At 45.4% G+C, this 18,210-nt stretch overlaps 1 protein-coding gene across 1 annotated transcript in view; it reads left to right on the forward strand.

Annotated features, from left to right (window-relative positions):
* Positions 1–12,789: 12,789 nt before the first annotated feature.
* The window catches only part of PLB1 (phospholipase B1), a 91,070-nt gene continuing 85,649 nt past the window's right edge, over positions 12,790–18,210 (forward strand). Inside the window, exon 1 of the mRNA XM_069852615.1 lies at positions 12,790–12,883. Within this exon, the coding sequence (XP_069708716.1) occupies positions 12,856–12,883 (28 nt within the window). The 5' untranslated portion in view covers positions 12,790–12,855. The remainder of the gene's footprint in view (positions 12,884–18,210) is intronic.

Raw genomic sequence — 18,210 nt, forward strand, 5'->3', positions numbered from 1 at the left:
GCAAAATGAAAAAAAAAAAAACCCGAGACACCCCCTCCTCTCTGGTATCTTATTTATTGGCAGGCAGCAGCCTTGTGCCTGCTCCAGCAGATGTGCCCACCATTAACTTAACATCCTCCCAGCTCAAGTTCCTGGTATTTGGTTGGTTTTTTTTGGTTTGTTTTTTTTTCCTTTTTGTTGTTGGTTTGGTTTTTTTTTCATTCTAAGACAGACTTCTGAAATGTAAGAAATCTTATTACTATGACACTTAAGTTCATTTTCATTAGGAAGGCCAAGTCAAACGTTTTAAGAGGTGGGGGGAACAATCTACATTTTATTTCTAATTTATTTATCATGTTTACATCTTTATTTCTGTTCAAGACTTGGATGTAATAAAGAAAGCATTAAAAATACTCCAATCTTCTGGTTTTTTAGGCTAATTTTTTTTCAGTTCTTTACATAAAAGATTCTGGGTTTTGTTGTTGTCTGTATAAAATGTAAAAAGAGATATGTTTCTAAAGATGCATTATCATTCCTCTGTGAACAGTGGGTGGAGTTGAGGACAAATCTCAGAATACAAGATAATAATAAAATCCCATCCTGTTTTACTTCATTGTTCCCCTCCTATTCTGTATGATTAAAGGGTTATTCCACTTTCTTGTTTGTGGTTACTTGATATTAGAACCATATTAAGATGTGTAGAGAATAGGTATCCAATTGTTTTTGCTCAGTGAGAGGATAAAATGTTGTATATATCTTGATATACTGTGTAGTTCAAAGTAACATCAATAAGGGATAGCGCATCTTTATTAGTGCGATAAGTTAATAGTGTAACTAAGGTCTACTTAAGATCCTCAGATACCGAAAGGGCCTGATTCTGATGCCATTCTCCTGGGAGCAAATTGAAAGCATGAGTAGCATTTTGCTGCTGTAAGGCAGGTGTCAGAGGTGGAATCAAGCCTCAGTGATTAATAGGTGACTATGAGGATTATTGAAGGTTTGGGGGCACCGTTATATCTTGTTTTGGTTTTTTTCTTGAAAGTTTTAGATCATGGTTTTTCTTTTTTCTGTCTGCGGTGAAATAGTTTTTGCCAAGACTGCTGAATTGGAACCCTTCTTTGCTTGTCGCGACCTTGATATCGTTCTCGCAGTCCCAGAGAATCTCAGTTCTGAGGCGTTCTCTCTGGTGTTGTCTCTCTTCTGTTCTTGTTATTTTACTGTAATACAGGCCTACAGTATTTGCACTAAAAGAAAAAGCTTATTAGAGAAAGCTTGCTGCTATGAAAGAAAGAACGTATTAAAATGGTTTTGCTTTTACAATTTTAACTGAGTAGCTTTTTTTAGAATAAAATCAATTTAGACTGAAAAGAAAAAATTAATTTTCTTTTTTCCTCTGCACCTTCCCCCCCATTCCTTTCCTTTCCTCCCATTCCTAGGTGGTGTGATGTTCCCCCCTTCTCTTTGGTGCTCAGTTGTAATGATTGGCTGTATTGTTGACTATGCTGCTGAGAGTTATGACACTTGTAAATCTTGTTTTAATGACATTGTGGATGCTCTTTTGTATAGCAAGAGCTAACTGGAGTTCTTCTCTCTCTGTTAATTGAAGTCATTAAAAAGCTCCCTTTGCCATGAACAATTAAAAGCTTGCATGTTCCTTCAATATGAACAAATGGGTACAGCATTGCCAGGTGCCTGGCTTTAGCACATTTCAGTGCTTCTTTCATTAGAGAAGCTGCAATCCAGACAGCTGCTAGCTGCAACAATGGTAAATGGGGCAGAGGCTAGCAGAGCAGACCACCTGGGCTAAAAGGCAAATAATACATTAGTCCTTTCATCTTGGCTTCAAAAGGAAAGGGATGGAGCTAGAAAATGCATGCTGAGGTGACTTAATTATTTAATCCAGGTCCTCAGCCAGAAAGATTGAAAGCTCCTGCTCTGAAAATGTTGGATGGAGAGCATGGTTGTTTCACTGGCAGTAAGGACGTGGTTAAGATGGGATTCCCTTGCTCACCTGGGAATAGATGCTGTCTCTGGACTGGAAGGTACCCAGATGCACCAAGTTAGGGGTGGAGGATGTCATAGTTGAGTTTAAAAAAAAAAAAAAAAAAAGCAACAACTGTGGTGGGGAGATTTTAGGTGAGTCATGGCTAGCCAAGCTGGCACCAGGCCAAGCTGCTCCTTCCTTTCTCATGGGTTTCCTTAGGAGTGATAACTGTTTTGGCTTCCTCCTGGTCCCCCATCCCCCTTTTCTTTTTTTTCCCCCCCTTACCTCACTTTATTTTTTCTTTTAACACCTGTGTTCTTGCAGTGCCATACGGAAGGAGGTGAGAGATGTCAGGGTGAGTTATGCGGCTGATGTATGAAAATATTTGTGAAGTCATGAGGAACGCTGAAGGTATCAGTCACCAGAATGGGGAATACACACACATGCCTGTGTGAAGGGAGCTCAGTGGTTGGGAATACTGCAGGAAAGCTGACACAGAGGTAACATGGGATGGTTGGGGCTGTAGAGCCATTACCAGCCTTAGGGTGCCCCATGGGTTCAAGGATGGCTCAGGGAGTGAGGGAGAGCCTTTGGGAGGCTTTTTCTAAATGCACTCATCCTGGTGGGGCTAAAGGCAAAAGTAGTTATTCTGGGGAGCATGGCAATTATAAGCAAATTTGCCAAAGGACCCAAGAGCATCACCTCTTATTATCTGTCTCCGCAGGCCTTAGGCAGTGGGGAGTTCCCATTTGATCTCCTACTGAACACAAGCTTTCACCAAAGGGAGCGCCTCCAGGATTTCCTACCTCATGAAGGGCTTTCCCATTACACTGATGCACAGAGGCATCAGTGTAAATTACATTACAAAAATGTAATCATTTTTGTCAAACCGGCTCCTCTGGCAGCGTATGCCCCCTCCACCCCCTCCCAAAAAAAGGCTATCAGGAGGATATGTTCTTGCTTGCTTCCTGCCAACCTGAAGTGCTCTCTAGCTCCTGTTTGCTGACAGTGCCCTTTGAAAAGGTTTAATGTTGTTTGTCTGCAAATGCTGATTGTGAGGCTGGGTCTTCCACCTGATTTCTTCCCAGCACTGGCTGGTTGTGATTACCTTTCATCATCATTAGCTCGCAGACACTGGAATGTCCGCACCAGTTACTACAATTTGGTTTGAAATGAAATTACATGGCAGAGCAAACTGTTTTCCACCCGTCTTCTAGCTGTGGGAGGCCAAATTCTACCACATTGACATGGAAATTGTGTTTTTCCTGACATCCTCATCTTATTTTAGATCTCCACTTCACACAGGGAATTTCCCCTTCTTCTGAAACAGGCTTACCCTCTCTCCACCCTGCAGTGCTCAGACCGTGTTGTGCAAGTGAGGGATCTGTCCGTTACCACAAGGCAGATGTTTGCTCCTGAGCAGGGTGGTCCTGGAAGGCAGATCACCCATTCATTTTGCAAAGAAAGTATGTGAAGAGCATCTGCACATCAGACGCGAGTCTCACACCATGGGGAGAGGACAAGCAAAAGAGGACTGGGAGCCTCTCAGCTTTTCTACTCAAGGTTGGTGCAGGGTGAGACTCACATCCAAACTTCCATCATGGTCCCGTTTCTTACTGAAGTGCCAAGAACTGGCTCATCTCTCTAGGTACTGTTTGTGAGGGTAGACCAGTCTTTATACAAATTAAATGGAGGGAAGACTCTAAATGGGGCAGAGCATTTGTGGCAAGCACAAGCCCAAAGTAGTGGTGTGAATAAATCATGCAGGAGACTGCAAGTTTTCAGATATTTTTGTTTTGTACATTTTTAGTTTGGTCTCAAATCTGCAGGAGCAGCTACAGGAACACTGTAGAAATTCTGCAGCCAATGGAAAGAATAAGCATGTGCTAAACATGAAGAAAGCTTAATGGCAAGTAGAGCTGGAGTGGGAGGTGGGGAAAGGTGAGCATCCAGAATGCTGGTTTGAAGTGATTTTATTCCATTGTCACGTAGGAAGGATGTGACAGAGGAAAATCGTGACACAGTTATTGCATCAGATACCCCAAAGTGGAACAAATTATGCATTTTTTTAAAGAAAACCCCACCACCTCAAGGTCCTACACCTACTGGTGTTTATGACCTGATCCCCCTGAAGTTTCCGGTCATCATAACAAGCTCTTGAATTCAATTGCAGGGTTTTCTGCTCTGTCTCCTATGGCAAAAGTGAGGCCCCCGTTCAGGAGTGCTTGGCCACTGTCAGGACAAGGAGAATAAATCTGAGGTTTAAAAGAAGGTCTTTCTTTACGTATTCCAGTGTAGTGAGATTGAAGATAGGTCAGGAAGATTTTCCTTGATGAAGAGAGGGTAAGGCTGGGATCTTACCAAAATGTGTAAATACCAGATGAGGAAAAGGAGCAAAGGAGATGCGGTCAGACTCTCCGCAGTAGTACCAAGTGACAGGACAAGACGCAGTGGTCACAGTTTGCACTAGAGGACATGAATGTATTTTTTTTACTGTGAAGATGATCAAACACTAGCACAGGTTGCCCAGGGAGGTCGTGGAATATCAATCCTTGGAGACATTCAAAACCTGACTGGACGTGACTCTGAGGAATCTGCTCTAACTGACCCTGCTTGAGCAGAGGAGTGGACCAGACACTGTCCAGAGTTGCCTGTCAATCTCAGCTATTCCGTGTTTCTGCTTTTAATTCAACGTAGTTCAGAAGGAGTGTATTGCAAGCATATTTCTTCCCCCTTTGCAGTGTTATCTCATTTGAACCCTAGAATTCCTCCGTGCTAAATATCAGCTTTTTTGATGCTGGCTATGCGAGGTCAAACAGATAAGGACTAAGCTGGGAGTAGGATGTCATGGCAGACAAGAATGTAAACTGTTCAGCCTGCTGCAGTGTGTGTCTCAGATTTCCCTTTTTATTTTGCATGCTCCATTCCATAGACTGGCGTGGGGGAAGAGAGGGAGACAGGCCTTACATGGCCGTAATCTAGAGCCTGCATCTTTCAAATGACTGTACAACTTGGGAAGTTCATAGGCAGTGCCAGGAACTGTTGCCTACTTGCCTTTTGCAGGCTCTCCTGCTGTTTTTACTTCTCTTGGCCAGAAGTTGTTTTTCAGGTTCCCTGGAAAGGTAAATACAGATCTACAGCCAGTTATCCTAGGTGAGCTCATGGCTCAGGCACAGTCTGCCAACAGAGCACAGACGCTCCCCCTGATCCCGTACCCTCTTTCTGTAATTCTGGTTGTGTCAGACAAATTCACCAGTGGCTCCCAATAATGACATATACTTATGCTGGTGATCACTGATGTGAGTGGCCACAGTAGACAATGATGCCAGTTTTGGGCAAATGGAAAAAATAGGTCAGTTATTTTCCTTTGGGTAGCTCAAGTTATCCAAGCACTGGATGGTCTAATTCACCTAATTCCTTTTCCAGTTGTTTACATCATATTACTACTCTGAAATGCACTTAACTTTGTTTTGAATCTGTTTCTCTCATGTTAATAAGGGCAGAGCAGGAGACACCAGCCTGTGGGCTTAAAAGAAAAGTAACATGCCAGAGGCCTGTGGATGTCTCCAGTAATCTAGGGTGAAAAGTAAGCTCATGATCCTTCCCTGTCTCAGACCACTCTGTGGTCTAGCCAGGCACAGCCCTGCTCTGACCCCTCAAAGCCACAGCTTAGGGCAGGGCATCAGCACCAGCAGCTAATAGCACCAAAGCCTCACGCAATAGGAGTTGGTTACCACAGCCTTTGTTCTAGGCTGATGATGACTTAGAGGGCTGCAACCCTCCACTCATCACTGGCTGCAGGGTCATGCGGGTAATGAGAGATAGTAGCTGCCTTTTGTAGTTTCCAATCAAACATTGTGTTTATGAGCCACAAGGACTGTGATTAAATCTCTACTCCGAGCAACGTGCTGAGGCCATACTTGTATCTAATTACCTTCTCCACTTCTGGTGGCTGGGACAATGAAAATTTACCTGTGACACCATCTGTAGTGAAAGGGAGGGAATAGGAAAGCAGAATGACACCTTCAAAACATTAGCTTCAAGTGCTTCCCTTGGCCTTGTGAGTGCTCTTCTGTTGCCACTAGATTCTGGGATGGGTTGCCATTCTGGAATGAAGCTCTCCCTCCAATCTACTCTTGTTGCCCTGGTAGAGATGGGGGTGTTGCTGGAGCCACACTCACCCCTGGCCAGGCCTTCCCCAGGCAGCTGCAGGGAGCAAGGTTGCATTGTGGTGGCACAGATCAGAAAGAACTGTGCAGCAAAGCTTTTGGCATCTCAAGGTCCTCCAAGATACACTTTGACTGTAGGAGATACCTGATTGCACGGACCTGTCTGTCCTGAGGAGCTGGTGGAAACACCTTCATGTGGAATCCCTCTTAAAAGTCTGGTTGGCTGCCTTAGCAGGGTATGTCTATCCTCCACTGTTGATGATTGTATGGTCTCTATTTTGTTCTTCTTTTCTCACTTGGCTCCAACTCTTGATTTGCCTGTGCAGCTGCTGCTATTACTCTGTTATCCAAAGACCAACGGCTGCTACACAGTCAGGTTTCTGTGGCAGGGAGGGAGCAAGACTGTTTCCACCACAGCGTTGTACAAATGGTTGAATCCTGTGACTCGGTGCCATGGGGAAGAAAGCCATTACTAATCCCTGTCGTACAGTGGCTCCACCTGCCCAGCAGGATCAATGGCGCCATCTCGGCCCCATTATGTTGACTCTGAGTCAGTAAGGAACGCCAAGGAGCCAGGAGGAGAGGGCTCCTCCCTGTGTGGGGTACTGCTGCCTGCCTGGGACAGTCGGATCCTCCTTTCTGCCCCCTGATTTTGGAAGAGGTGGTGAAGCACTCAGCGGTGCATATGCCCCCAGCCTAGCCTAGACCCTAAAGGAGGAAAAGCAGAGAAGAGCCCCTGCTGGGATGCGCGCGCCAGGCTTGCCAGCCCCAGGAGCATGGGGTGAGCATGGGTGCCGCACACCCTCCCCACTGAGGCCAACCAGTTCTGCTGGCAGGTAGAGGCAGGGGTGGATCTTAAAGCCATTTCCAGGGAGCAGGCTGGTGCTGGAGAAAGCCGTGAGGCTGTGGTTGCCTCTTTGCTCCCATGTTCACACAAGGCTGGGGGATCCAGCATTTAGAAAAGGGTCCCGATGAGAACTTGCCAGTCCATCCCTGTGCTACTCACGAAGACGAAAGGAGACAGCTTTTTAGACTATACCATTTAAGGAGTTCCTCAGCTTAGTGAACCTCAGCTGACCTCGGGGTATAGCGAGTTTCCAGCTCAGCAGAACAGTGTTTCAGTTGAAAACACGCCACCTAAAACTTCCCTCCTTGCGTCTGCAGGGAGGGTGAACTGCTGCGGGAGGGTCTGTAGCAAATGGCAGCACTCAGAAGCAGAGGTGACGTTGGGTTAGTGACTCTTGGATGTCACCAGGGCTCTTCCTAGGAAGGATGTTGCAGACCAACAGGACCAGCTTGAATGTAAAGCAGCTTCAACAGCTTTTGGCAGGCGCTGGGGCAAGGGGGATGGGAGGGCGCCAGGCCTGCAGCACCGCTGGGTGCTGCAAGTTGACACAGGAGCATCGCCCCAGCGATACGGTGTTTACAAAGGTGAAAAACATTAATAACACGCACTGTGCTCCTCCTGTTGTTTCAACAAGATCAAGGTGTGTATAGGAGAGCGCGTGTGTATATACATGTGCACACACATGCACTCGCTGTGGCTGGTGCAGGATGCCACTCGGAGCGGGATTTTTCCAGCCAGGCTGCAGTCAATACTGACAAATACAGAATATGTCTTGTCTTGCCCACAGCAGCAAGGGAGCTGCAGTGGGTTCGATGCTTTCCTCCCTCTTATGAAAGACCTGGGGCGTTTTCAGCAGCATGGGGAGCTCAGGTCCAAATGGTGCATGGTCTTGCTGCTGCACCAAGTGAGTTGTAGGGGAGCGACACACAGCTATATGCCTTCCTCGCTGCTGGTTCATCCCTCTGTGCTCTGCGCACTCAGGGTGCTGCGCAAGACAGGTTCAGTGTAAGAAGAAAAAAAGAAGAAGAAGAAGAAGGAAAAAAAAAGTACGTGAGATCATATAATTAAAGATGGTATCAGAATGTCTAATTAGGATGACTGAGAGAACTTGGCTGGGAGACGCAGCCAAGAGCTGAGTTAGTGTGTTTGCCAGTCCAAAGCTCCTTAACAGTAATTAATCCTTAAATGTCCAATTGTTCAGAGTTCAAGGAAACACCTCCTACTACTGTACTTTGTGTTCCTGTTAAGCAAGGAGACACAGCAGGGCGTGTGCCCTTATTCTGTAAGAGCGACACGCCTAGGGGTGTTGTTAGGAACTAGACCGAAGGTTGAGTGTAATTATTAACTACCTAAGAGTTCCCAGCATTGCACAATTACCCAGGCCGCCTTGCAGCTGTGCAGCCGCCTGCCTTTATTATTTTTTTTTTTTTAAATAGAAATGCTGAGCTTTAGTTGTGCACACAGAAATTATACTGGAATGGCTTCTGCTCCCCTTCCACAGCCATTTGTGCCGCTGAGCTGGGATGCATCAGTGGGGGGGTTGAGGGGAGCATGTTTATCTGTGTACGTACTGTATGAAAGTCACTGCTCTTCCCTGGAATTCAATAGGCTTATTTAGATCAGTTGCAAATTTGACCCAGAGATTTTTCCTTTGTTTTGATGCTGTCAGCGACTCTTGCATTAACATAAAAGCCTTGGCTATTTACTCTTGTGCAAACTCACTCTGTTTACATTTTTGAGGTGGATTGTGTTGTTGTTTTTTTCTTTTGTTGACATCAACAGGGGGAAAAACCTGAGGGAAAGAAACATAGACTTGATATGTTAGGTGAAAAGAACTGCTTGTTGTACTATAAGACTTTCAACAGCATTGGACCCTTGTCTGGGCAGTCACTGGGATGGTGGGAATAGTTGCTTCTGGGGGGCAGCTCGCACTGCCCACCGCAGGCAAGTGGTTTTGAGGAGCTCAGCTGCTGTCGTCTGCTGTGTTCAGAGAAGCCCAGCTCAGTGGCAGCATCACATCTCACTCACAGGCAGGAGAGAATTATGTGTCATTTCCTCAGATGCAGCATCATCTTTTAAGTTGCATTTCTGTGTTTTTATCCTCTCCCGTCTTTTTTTTAATTGACCTTTTCTGGCAGGTGTGGCAAAGGCCCGGCTGGGAGCCGGCTGGCCAAAGTTGCTTCTGCAGGGGATCATTAACTCGGGCGTCAGCCAAGGCCGTTTAGTGTTTATAAAACTCAGACAATTAAACACGGCAGAAGCCCTGAAATGCTATAATTGGAAAGCAGACTGTAACAATGTCCACTGAGAGGGACCGGCTCCGTGGCACCGAGGCGGGATGGGCAGCAGGGCTGGGAGGGCATGGCGACGCCATCCTGCAAGCCTGGCCAGGGCTATACCGTGCAAATGTCCTTGCCCTGCCAAGAAAGGGGACTTGTCTAGGATGTACTGACAGCCAGGAGCTGTCTTGAGCATGTGGACCTAGTCCCCATGGTGCATGCCACCCTGTGCCCCCGTGGGTCCGTAGTGGGCCCCCGCAGCAGCCTGACATTGCTCCTACAGTCGTTCATCAGGGCATGAAGACACTTCCCTACCAGGCTGCCCTTCTGAGAGGGTGAAGGGGCTGCTGTTGTCCTGTGGTTGCTGCCTGGAGATATGGAAATGGCCATTAACAGGTCCCTGAGTCCCAGGCAGGCTTTTGAGTTGCAGCCAGTCAGGAGTGAGGTGGTTGGGTCTCTTCCTGGTTTATACGGTGCTTCCGCAACCTGGCCACCACTTAGCCGGCCCTGGGTACCACAGTACCAAATGCCATCGATGCTTGTTCCCCACTGGTGACTGAATGGCCACTGGGAGCTGTGTCAGGCAGCTGTAGAACTTGTTCTCCAAGAGATCTGCGTCTTCTGTAAAGTCTGGCAAGTGGGGAAGATGTCAAGTACCAGTCTGGAATCTCTACAGCTGTGCTCCAAGCTCTGCAACTGACTCACTGTTTCACCGTGAGCACATCACTTCACCTTTTTGTGACTCAGAATTTTCATCTATCAATTAGGGATTTATGAGGTTTAATTAAGGTCTGTAAAGCCCTTTGAGATCCTTGCTTGAAAGATGCTGTGCAGGCATAAAGTGGTGTACGCAACGAAGAAAACAAGAGAAATTAAATGCTCCAGACGAGAGAGAAGAGAGGGCAGGTTTCCCACTGCTTGGTCTCCCAATTACATGCTCCTTGTTTAGATGGCAACCTTACTTTAACCTGTGGACAAACGAACTTGTTCACCCTTTCTTGTAGCAGACAGGCGATGACGTGCAGCAGCGTCTTACTCATTAGTTAGCCTTCAGTCATCTTTCCAGAAGTATGAGCAAACGGGGAAGGGGGCAGGGAGCGAGGGCGGGCAAGGAGTGTGAATTCCAGAGAAAAGGGAAGTATCTGAAAGCAAGCTAGGATGTGCAAGGGCCTTTATTGCTGCTGCTGAGATCTAGCTCTGCATAGTAACACACAGGAGTAGATCTCATCTGTCCCTAGAGGTACATGCCCTGAAGCAGGGAAGACCTGCTGAGTTACAGAAGAGAGGAAGCAAGAGAATCTTCTTATGCAAGGCATATATTTCAGTGTCAGAGAGGTGGTAGACTCAACTCAAAGGAATCTGAGGAAAGTGTCTTAACATAGCTAGAGTGAAAAGTTTTTATCTATACGTGTTTTTTAACATTAAGGCTTTGTTTGCAGAAGTCATTCAATACTTTGTTTCAAGCTCATGCTTAAATTTAAGCATGAGCTTAAGGCCTTTGCTGAATTGGCACATGCCCAAATTTGTTCAGATACTTGGTGGAAACCAGGTCTAATGGGAGGGAGTCTGAAAGCAGCTATGAGTCTAGCCAGACTATGGAGCCGCAGGAAGCAGTAATAATACGAACAGCCTTGCCATACTATTCATGAGGTCAAGTTGACCTGGAGTAGGAATGGGCAAAAAGGAAGCTCCATCTCCAATATTTATTTTTTCCTTTGCTTGCTGTACAAACAACCCTGTGGAAGCTGGCTCCAGTAGGTGTGGTCTGTGTATGCACTTCTGGGTGTGCCACTTTGTTGTGTTAAAAGGACCATTCCTCACCTGAAAGCAAGTTTCCAGGTTGCCACTGACAGTCACATCAAAACTCATGACCCATCCCATCCCCCACCTGCATGCCTTCCCTCTTAGGTAAAAAAACCAGAGATGCCTGTTGAGATGAAATCCAAACTAGCTCTGGGTTTGGTGACTGTCTTTGTGCTATGCTGATCTGGGACCCCTCTGCATATCTTTCTTCTGAGCTGCCAGGGAAAACAGATGCACGATAATTGCTGCTGGCTAGAACACCCCTTTCAAGGCAGCCGTCCTCACTCCCCTCCTCTGTCCTGGAAAAAAACTCCCCCAGTCAATTCAGCTTTCCTCAGGGTTTCTTAAGCTTCCTGTTGGTCTGGCTGTTCTGCTCTAAAATCCATCTTTCTGAAAGCACTGGTGCCCCAAATCTGGCACAGTGTTTAGCATTGGTGAGCACTCTTTCGAGATAAAGCATAATAATGAACTTCTGTGACACACTTATGACACTCTATTAACATATCCCAAAAGAAATGTTTGTTTTTGTTGCAACAGCAGAATACTGTTGACTCATTATATGATCCACTCTAATTCCTCCAGATCCTTTTGTGTAGCGCTGCTGCTTAACCAATTATTCCAAGTCATTCATTTGTGCACTTAATTTCTCCTTCCCAATCATAGTACTTTGCTGTGTTTTTATTGAATTTTATCCAGTTGATTCTGAGCAGCTTTTGCAATTTATTGAGATCACTTGAAATAATAACGTGCAGATTAATTCTTCAGAAAATCCTATGCACAGGCCCATGCCTGCACCCATAGCTGGTTCCAGAGCCCAGCCTTTCTGTCTTAAAAACAAAGGCCTCTAGCACTTGATGGCATTCTTGCAATATTCAGCTGAAATGTCAGGATGAAGCCTGGCAAAGCTTCGAATTTTGGAAGGCTCTTTCAATGGAAATATGGAATAAGAGCATCTGTTCAGCTGGCAGTGGCTTTTGAGCTCCGATAATCTAGCATTGGTTTGAGTCACTGATATTTTCTGTATTATTAGTGGTCTTCAAAGCATGCAGTTGCTGAAAATCTGCGAGCTTGAAATTGGCTTCTGTCTGTAAGGGAGGATACAGGGCTACCGTTGTGTGGTTGCACAACCGGACAACTCCAGGTCTTATCAAGAATCGCCTGGCCTGGGTTTCCCTTCCAAAGGACTGGAGCTACAGCTCCACTGACATTAATTTTTTTCCCCGTCCGGGTACGCGTTGTGTTCAAGAGTGAACACGTAGGAATTTGGTGTCCTCTGGTGGCAACTGTGAGAGTTACAGCTGGCGAAAGCAACCGTGAACCTTCAAACGTGTCACTCAAGCCAACTGGCCATACCTGGGCCAGGCAGAGCACTGGCATTTCTTTCCGCCCCGTGATGTAAATATTTCTAGTCCAATCTGGTTTCTATTGTTTCTGTGTGCTCACCCCTCCTATTTATTTTATGCCTGCGTAGCCGCACCCCTTTCTGGTGTGCTGAGGTGTGGATGACTTTTGGCATAAGATTGCCATGATGGTGTTTGCTTGTTGTTCCTCTGTGATTTATTTGCCTCACAAAAGCAAATTTAGCTTCTATAAGTACCTCTGTACAGTTAGTGGAGGCTTTAGCTGCTTGCCCTTGCATGCTCCCTACATAAAATAAGTGTGACTATGTCCAAAGGCCTTTTAACCCACTCCTCTAAGTACCGAACCTATTACCCCCAGGCTTGCCCTAATGTGGTTCCACTCACTGAGTGAAAAAAGTGGTGAACAAGAAGACACGGAGCACTTGGACAGTCCATGTTTGGCTCTTTTAGCCAGAAAACAGGTGAGAACAGCTCTGAGTGTGGCATAGACGGTGAACACTATGGTGGGAGGATGTGATTGCTTCAGTTTGTGGTGTGTAAAGTATGCAAAGGGAGGATGCCGAGCCATACGCTCTTGGCTCCAGGCACCTCTGCTAGACATGGACAAAAACTAATTGGTCTCAAAGACCTTGAAGTTCAAAGGTCTTTAAGTGTTTGGTGCAGCTGCAGCCAGAAGGGTCATTCTCACCCCTTGTGAGGAAAAGCAGCCTTACCCCCTCTTCTCATCTCATCCAGTATGTTAACACTTGGTAGTCTTGTTTTCAAGGGCAGTACAAGTATTAATGATTCAAAAGGAATATAGCACAGCTGGGGCTGGATCATTGAGGTCAAAGGGATAGATTTTCTGACATGTAGAGGCAGGCTGAGAAACAAACTTCTGTGGGGGAATCAAGTAAACAGAAGGGTTTTGGGGCGTGGGTAGATGGACTAGCAAGTCTGGGACATCACAGCACCTAGACAGACTGCCCCCATGGAGTCTGTGTGTTGTACCTTCATGTGGGAAGAGCTTCAGAGAGCACAGGAGAGTCAGGAGCTTCCCACATGGTTGCTGCAATTACAGCACTGGCTGAAAACAGAGCCCCTTTGTGGTGTGAATACAAACAGCAAAAAGCTGGCACCGCTCTGGGAATTTTATTACTTAGTGGAACAGAAAGGGAGGAAGGGAATACTAGTGTTTCCATTTTACAGAGAACCACAGTGCTTTGAGACCCAGGCTTCAATTCAGAGAGGTATTTATTTAAGTACCCATATTCCATACAAATCTTCGAGAATTAGGTACTCCGGATCTAAGCATGGATGAACTCACTGAGACACACAGGAAGAGAGCCTGCATTTTCTGGTCCCTACTCTAAAATGCCATCACTGTCTATCAGAGGCAGACAGACTGCTTCCCTTTGCTATCTGCCTTCCGGCCAGCACCGCTCTCTCAAGGCTGTGGTAGCACTAGCAGACTCTCCCAAGACTGTGGCTGTAAACAGGGCTCTCCAGAAATGAGCATTATCTCCTGATCTGATAACTGAGGGGCCAACTGAAGACGAGGCCATGGGAAATATCTGGTCTTCAGCTTCTTGCTGCTTACAGACTCAAACAAATCCTGATGCTACAACAAAGTCAGTAAAGAGTCTTTGGCAAAGGATATTTAAATCTTGGCTTCTGCTGTTTTCCTGGTGCTCAGAGCCCTCACTTGACTTGCAGACATCATTATGCTTCAGCTGGCCTGCAGAAGGGTCATGGCTAGCAGGAGGACTCTACTTCGTTCCCATAGCCCCAGGGCTCCTGTCCCTGTGGAGCAGGGGGGATTTCAGCCTATGGCGTGATCTGCAGCTTGCCTAAATCAAAAGCCTGGAAGCTGCTAGAAAAGGTAATGAGGAGCAGTTCCAGCTTTTGCTGTGAGGGTACACCAAGTTTTCGTGAACAGGTAATGGGACTTGAGAGACCTATGTCAGCTGTACAAACTGCAAAGACAGTCTGGGGCACCTCCAGATTCCTGGCATTGCTGGACACAGCCTGTGAAGGTGGATCTTGTGCTTTACTTTGGAGTCAGCCTCAGGTCAGTGGCTAAAGGGCTTGTGCCCTTGCCAAGTGATCAAACAATCTGTGTGGGAGATGGTGCCCTCCTCCAGGCACAAGGAAGAAATTTTGCATTTAATTCACTTACTAGCATTGGATTTGGGGCTTCATTGTAATATTGCTGCCTTCAGCTACTGCTGGGTGTTCACAGGAGGCTGCTGCTTCATAGCTTATCCAAACCATGAGCATAACTTCAGTGGTGACCTTGCTTATTTACTTATTTATCACCACAGCTCAGGTCTCTATAGCAGCAGCTCTGCTAATCCCAAATACCAAAGTGAAGAATCCAGTGGTCCGGTCATGTGTTGAGTTTAAAAAAATAAAAAAATTATAGGAGTGTATTTGAGGCTTTGCCTTTGCATTTGTTTTTTACAGGTATTTTCTTAAAGCCATTTTAGAAACCATTGAGAAGCCATTTAGAAACCATTAGAAACCTCCTTGTCTGCAAATCCAGAAGTTGTTTTGTTTTGTTTTGTTTTTAAGGAGGGCACTAAGTATTACAAGGCCTTTTGTCCATTTTCGGTAACCTGACCTTATGCAGGGCAGTGCTTTCCAGCTCCTGCCCTGAATGGCTGGATTAACACTGGTTTCTTCATAGAATCACAGAATGGTTTGGGTTCAAGGACCTTAAAGATCATCCAGTTCCAGCACCCCTGCCATGGGGAGGGACACCTTCCACTAGATCAGGTTCAAAAGCTCAAAGCCTCATCCAGCCTGGTCTTGAACAATTCCCAGGACAAGGCATCCATGACAACTCTGAGCAACCTGTTCCAGTGCCTCACCACCTTCACAGTAAAAAAATTCTTCCTAATATCTAACTTAAAATATCTAACTTTACCCCCTTACAGTTTAAAACCATTACCCCTTGTCCTATCACTACACTCCCTGATAAAGAGACCCTCCCCATGTTTCTTTTACGTCCCTTTTCAGTACTGGAAGGCTGATATAAGGTCTCGCCTGAGCCTTGTACTCTCTAGGCTGAACAACCCTAACTTTCTCAACCTGTCCTCATATGGGAGGTGCTGCAGCTCCCTGACCCTCCTCTGGACTCGCTTTAACAGGTCCATGTCCTTCCTGTGCTGAGGACTTCGGGACTGAACGCAGTACCCTTCTTTTCCTTTTAGTATTTGCGTTCTCTCCAGCAGGTGGTAGCAACCTCCTTTAAGCTGTGCAGCTCTTCTTCCTGCTGCTGCAGAACTGCTGCTCCCTCATTCACGTCCCTGGCTGCCCTTGGCCTCACTTCATCTCCTCACTTTCGACTACATGCCTGAACTCTCCTGTGGAGGAAGATCTGCTGTTTAGGTCCAGAGCATACATTAAATTTAGAAGCAATGTGAAGCGCAGTAACGGGAGGCTGTGGCACAACACCACAAGGACACGTGAAACGTCTCACTGTTTTATATGATTTACTCCTATATGATTTTTACACAATTTACACCACTATAATGTTCTACCCATTAACTATAGGGGCCTTGTAGATGTAACAATTTAGGTATATGCTTCCTCAGCAAAAAAAAAATCAAGATCTAAGAATTAACTGAAGTACTCACAAATCATAGTTGGGCTGTATCTTCAGACGAAATGGAGAATCAGTTTACTTTGAATTTCCACAACAAGTCCTCCGCTAGGCTGGTGTAATATGATAGTTTTGTGTGTGCAGTTACATTATCCTCTGTTGTACGGCCTCTGCTTTTAGCAGCTGAGCAAGCTACTTCCCTAATTTACTCAACAGAAGGTTGTGCTTGGGCTGACAAGTATCACGCATTTAGTTATGAGCAGCTGAATGCCTTATTTTTTTCTGTAAGCATGGTGGTTTGGTTATTTTTCTCTTTTTCTTTTAATGTGCAGCCATATATATATACACACATTATTTTGTATTTTCAAACACAGGTCTTGTAGGTGAGGACATACATAGGTTGTTAGAGTTTCTGGTTTTCAACACTGTAAATAAAAGGAATGCAGGAAAGAGCTCTCTCTAACAGAGCAGATAAGGAAAAACTTAAAGACATGGTAGAGAAATCCCTTGGCTTTCCCAGCCTTAACTCTCATACCAGGCATGAGAGGTGAAGCTCCAGGTATAATATATAAGCCACCTAAAAATGTAGTAAATGGCCAAAAATTTCCACTAGTATGTTTTAGTGCATATGTTTGAGTATCTGTTTGGGTGTTGCTTACTTCAAAGCTGTAACTGGAAACTAACTTTTTGGTTTTATGTTGTTACACAGTTAGGCCTAAACATGTGAAAAAGGTCCTTTGCCTGAGAACCTACTAAGGCACAGAACTTCTGCTCTTCACCACTATATTCTGTGCAAAACTTCTGCGCCAGTTGTGTTGTCAGCCTACTCTATCTAGGGCAAGTGACAAGGAGGGTCACGTGAATCTGTCCAGATTAGCTAAAAGATGCAGGTAGCTCCTGTTCTACCTGAGCAGCAGGCATTTTAGGCACAAGAAGTTTTGTGTTGATCATTAGGTAATTATCTACCAGCTGCAGATCCCTGGAGTATTGCTAAATACCATCACCTGAGGGTTAGCTCACAGTCTGGAGCTTTCTGTGCCTTCTGTGTGATGCAGATTTGACCTTGCAGTAATGTAAAAGCTTCGATTTGTCTCTGACATCTTCTGTATCAAAGAGAAAATTCTCTCTTCTTTGGCAAAATTCTTTGATCTTTGCTGCTACTTGCTATTTGCTATTCAATCTAGGAGCTATTTTGATGCTTGCGTGGTAAGAAGGAGTGTTTATAGAAGATTAACAAGCTTTGCATTTAACGCTGTTTCCCTTCTGGAGAGTGTCACAGTGTCTAAAGGCTAAACTCTTACTTGTGGAGCTGTGGTTTATAGCAAATGTATGAATTAATGCTATCTTCCTTTCCATGTTTTGCTTGCTGTAAAGTGAGGAAGAGACTTTCTGGGATTTTAAGTGTTTGCCACTCATTAGGAAGTCTTTATGTCCAGAAGTAATATTGCATTCCCTTTTTTTGAAAAGTGAAGTGGACATAAGATCTATCTCCAACGTGTTCCTTCAAAGATTGTCAAATTTCAGCAATGGAACACCAGAAAGCCACAATAAACAGCTGTTTGAAGGGTGGGTTAGACTGCCTGAGATAGGTGTGTCAGAGGGTTATTTAAGCATTTTAAGCTGTTTACTTAATCAGCCTCCCATTATTCATGGAGGTGCTCTGTCTGGGTGTCATGGGCTTGGAAGAGACCAGAGGGCATTCAGGTGCTTTGTATGAGGACAGCAGACTGTTCTTCAGAGGTCTGATCCTGACACTGTAAACAAAGTACAGCAGAGTCTTGCTGGGGAGTGTTGCATGACAGTCTAACTGGCATTTCTGAACACTCTTTGAATTTGCAGACATGCCCAGGCTAATTCAATGGCATTGTAGCCAGAGTTTTGGAGATCTGAGCAGAATGAGAACAGAGTTATAGATCCTGCTTCCAGTGCTCTGTCTTAGCAAATTTCAGTGATGTATACCCTAGTGAATGAAAATTTGCCATAAGGAGAACTGCCCACGTTCCAGGGGCTGAAGCTGTAGAGGTGGTCTTTAATGTGCCTGCTACTAGGACTGGTGGTACTGAAACATTTGTGTTATCTCCCTTAGCACCTCTCTGTTTCTTCTCCCAGTATCAGGAACTCCATGATCACAGAAGAAGTGACACATCCCTACATTGTCTCACTTTAGGACAAGGTTTCACAGTACAAGGCAGAACTGCACTG

This window comes from Phaenicophaeus curvirostris, chromosome 2, assembly GCF_032191515.1.
Source record: "Phaenicophaeus curvirostris isolate KB17595 chromosome 2, BPBGC_Pcur_1.0, whole genome shotgun sequence".
Lineage (NCBI taxonomy): Eukaryota > Metazoa > Chordata > Aves > Cuculiformes > Cuculidae > Phaenicophaeus > Phaenicophaeus curvirostris.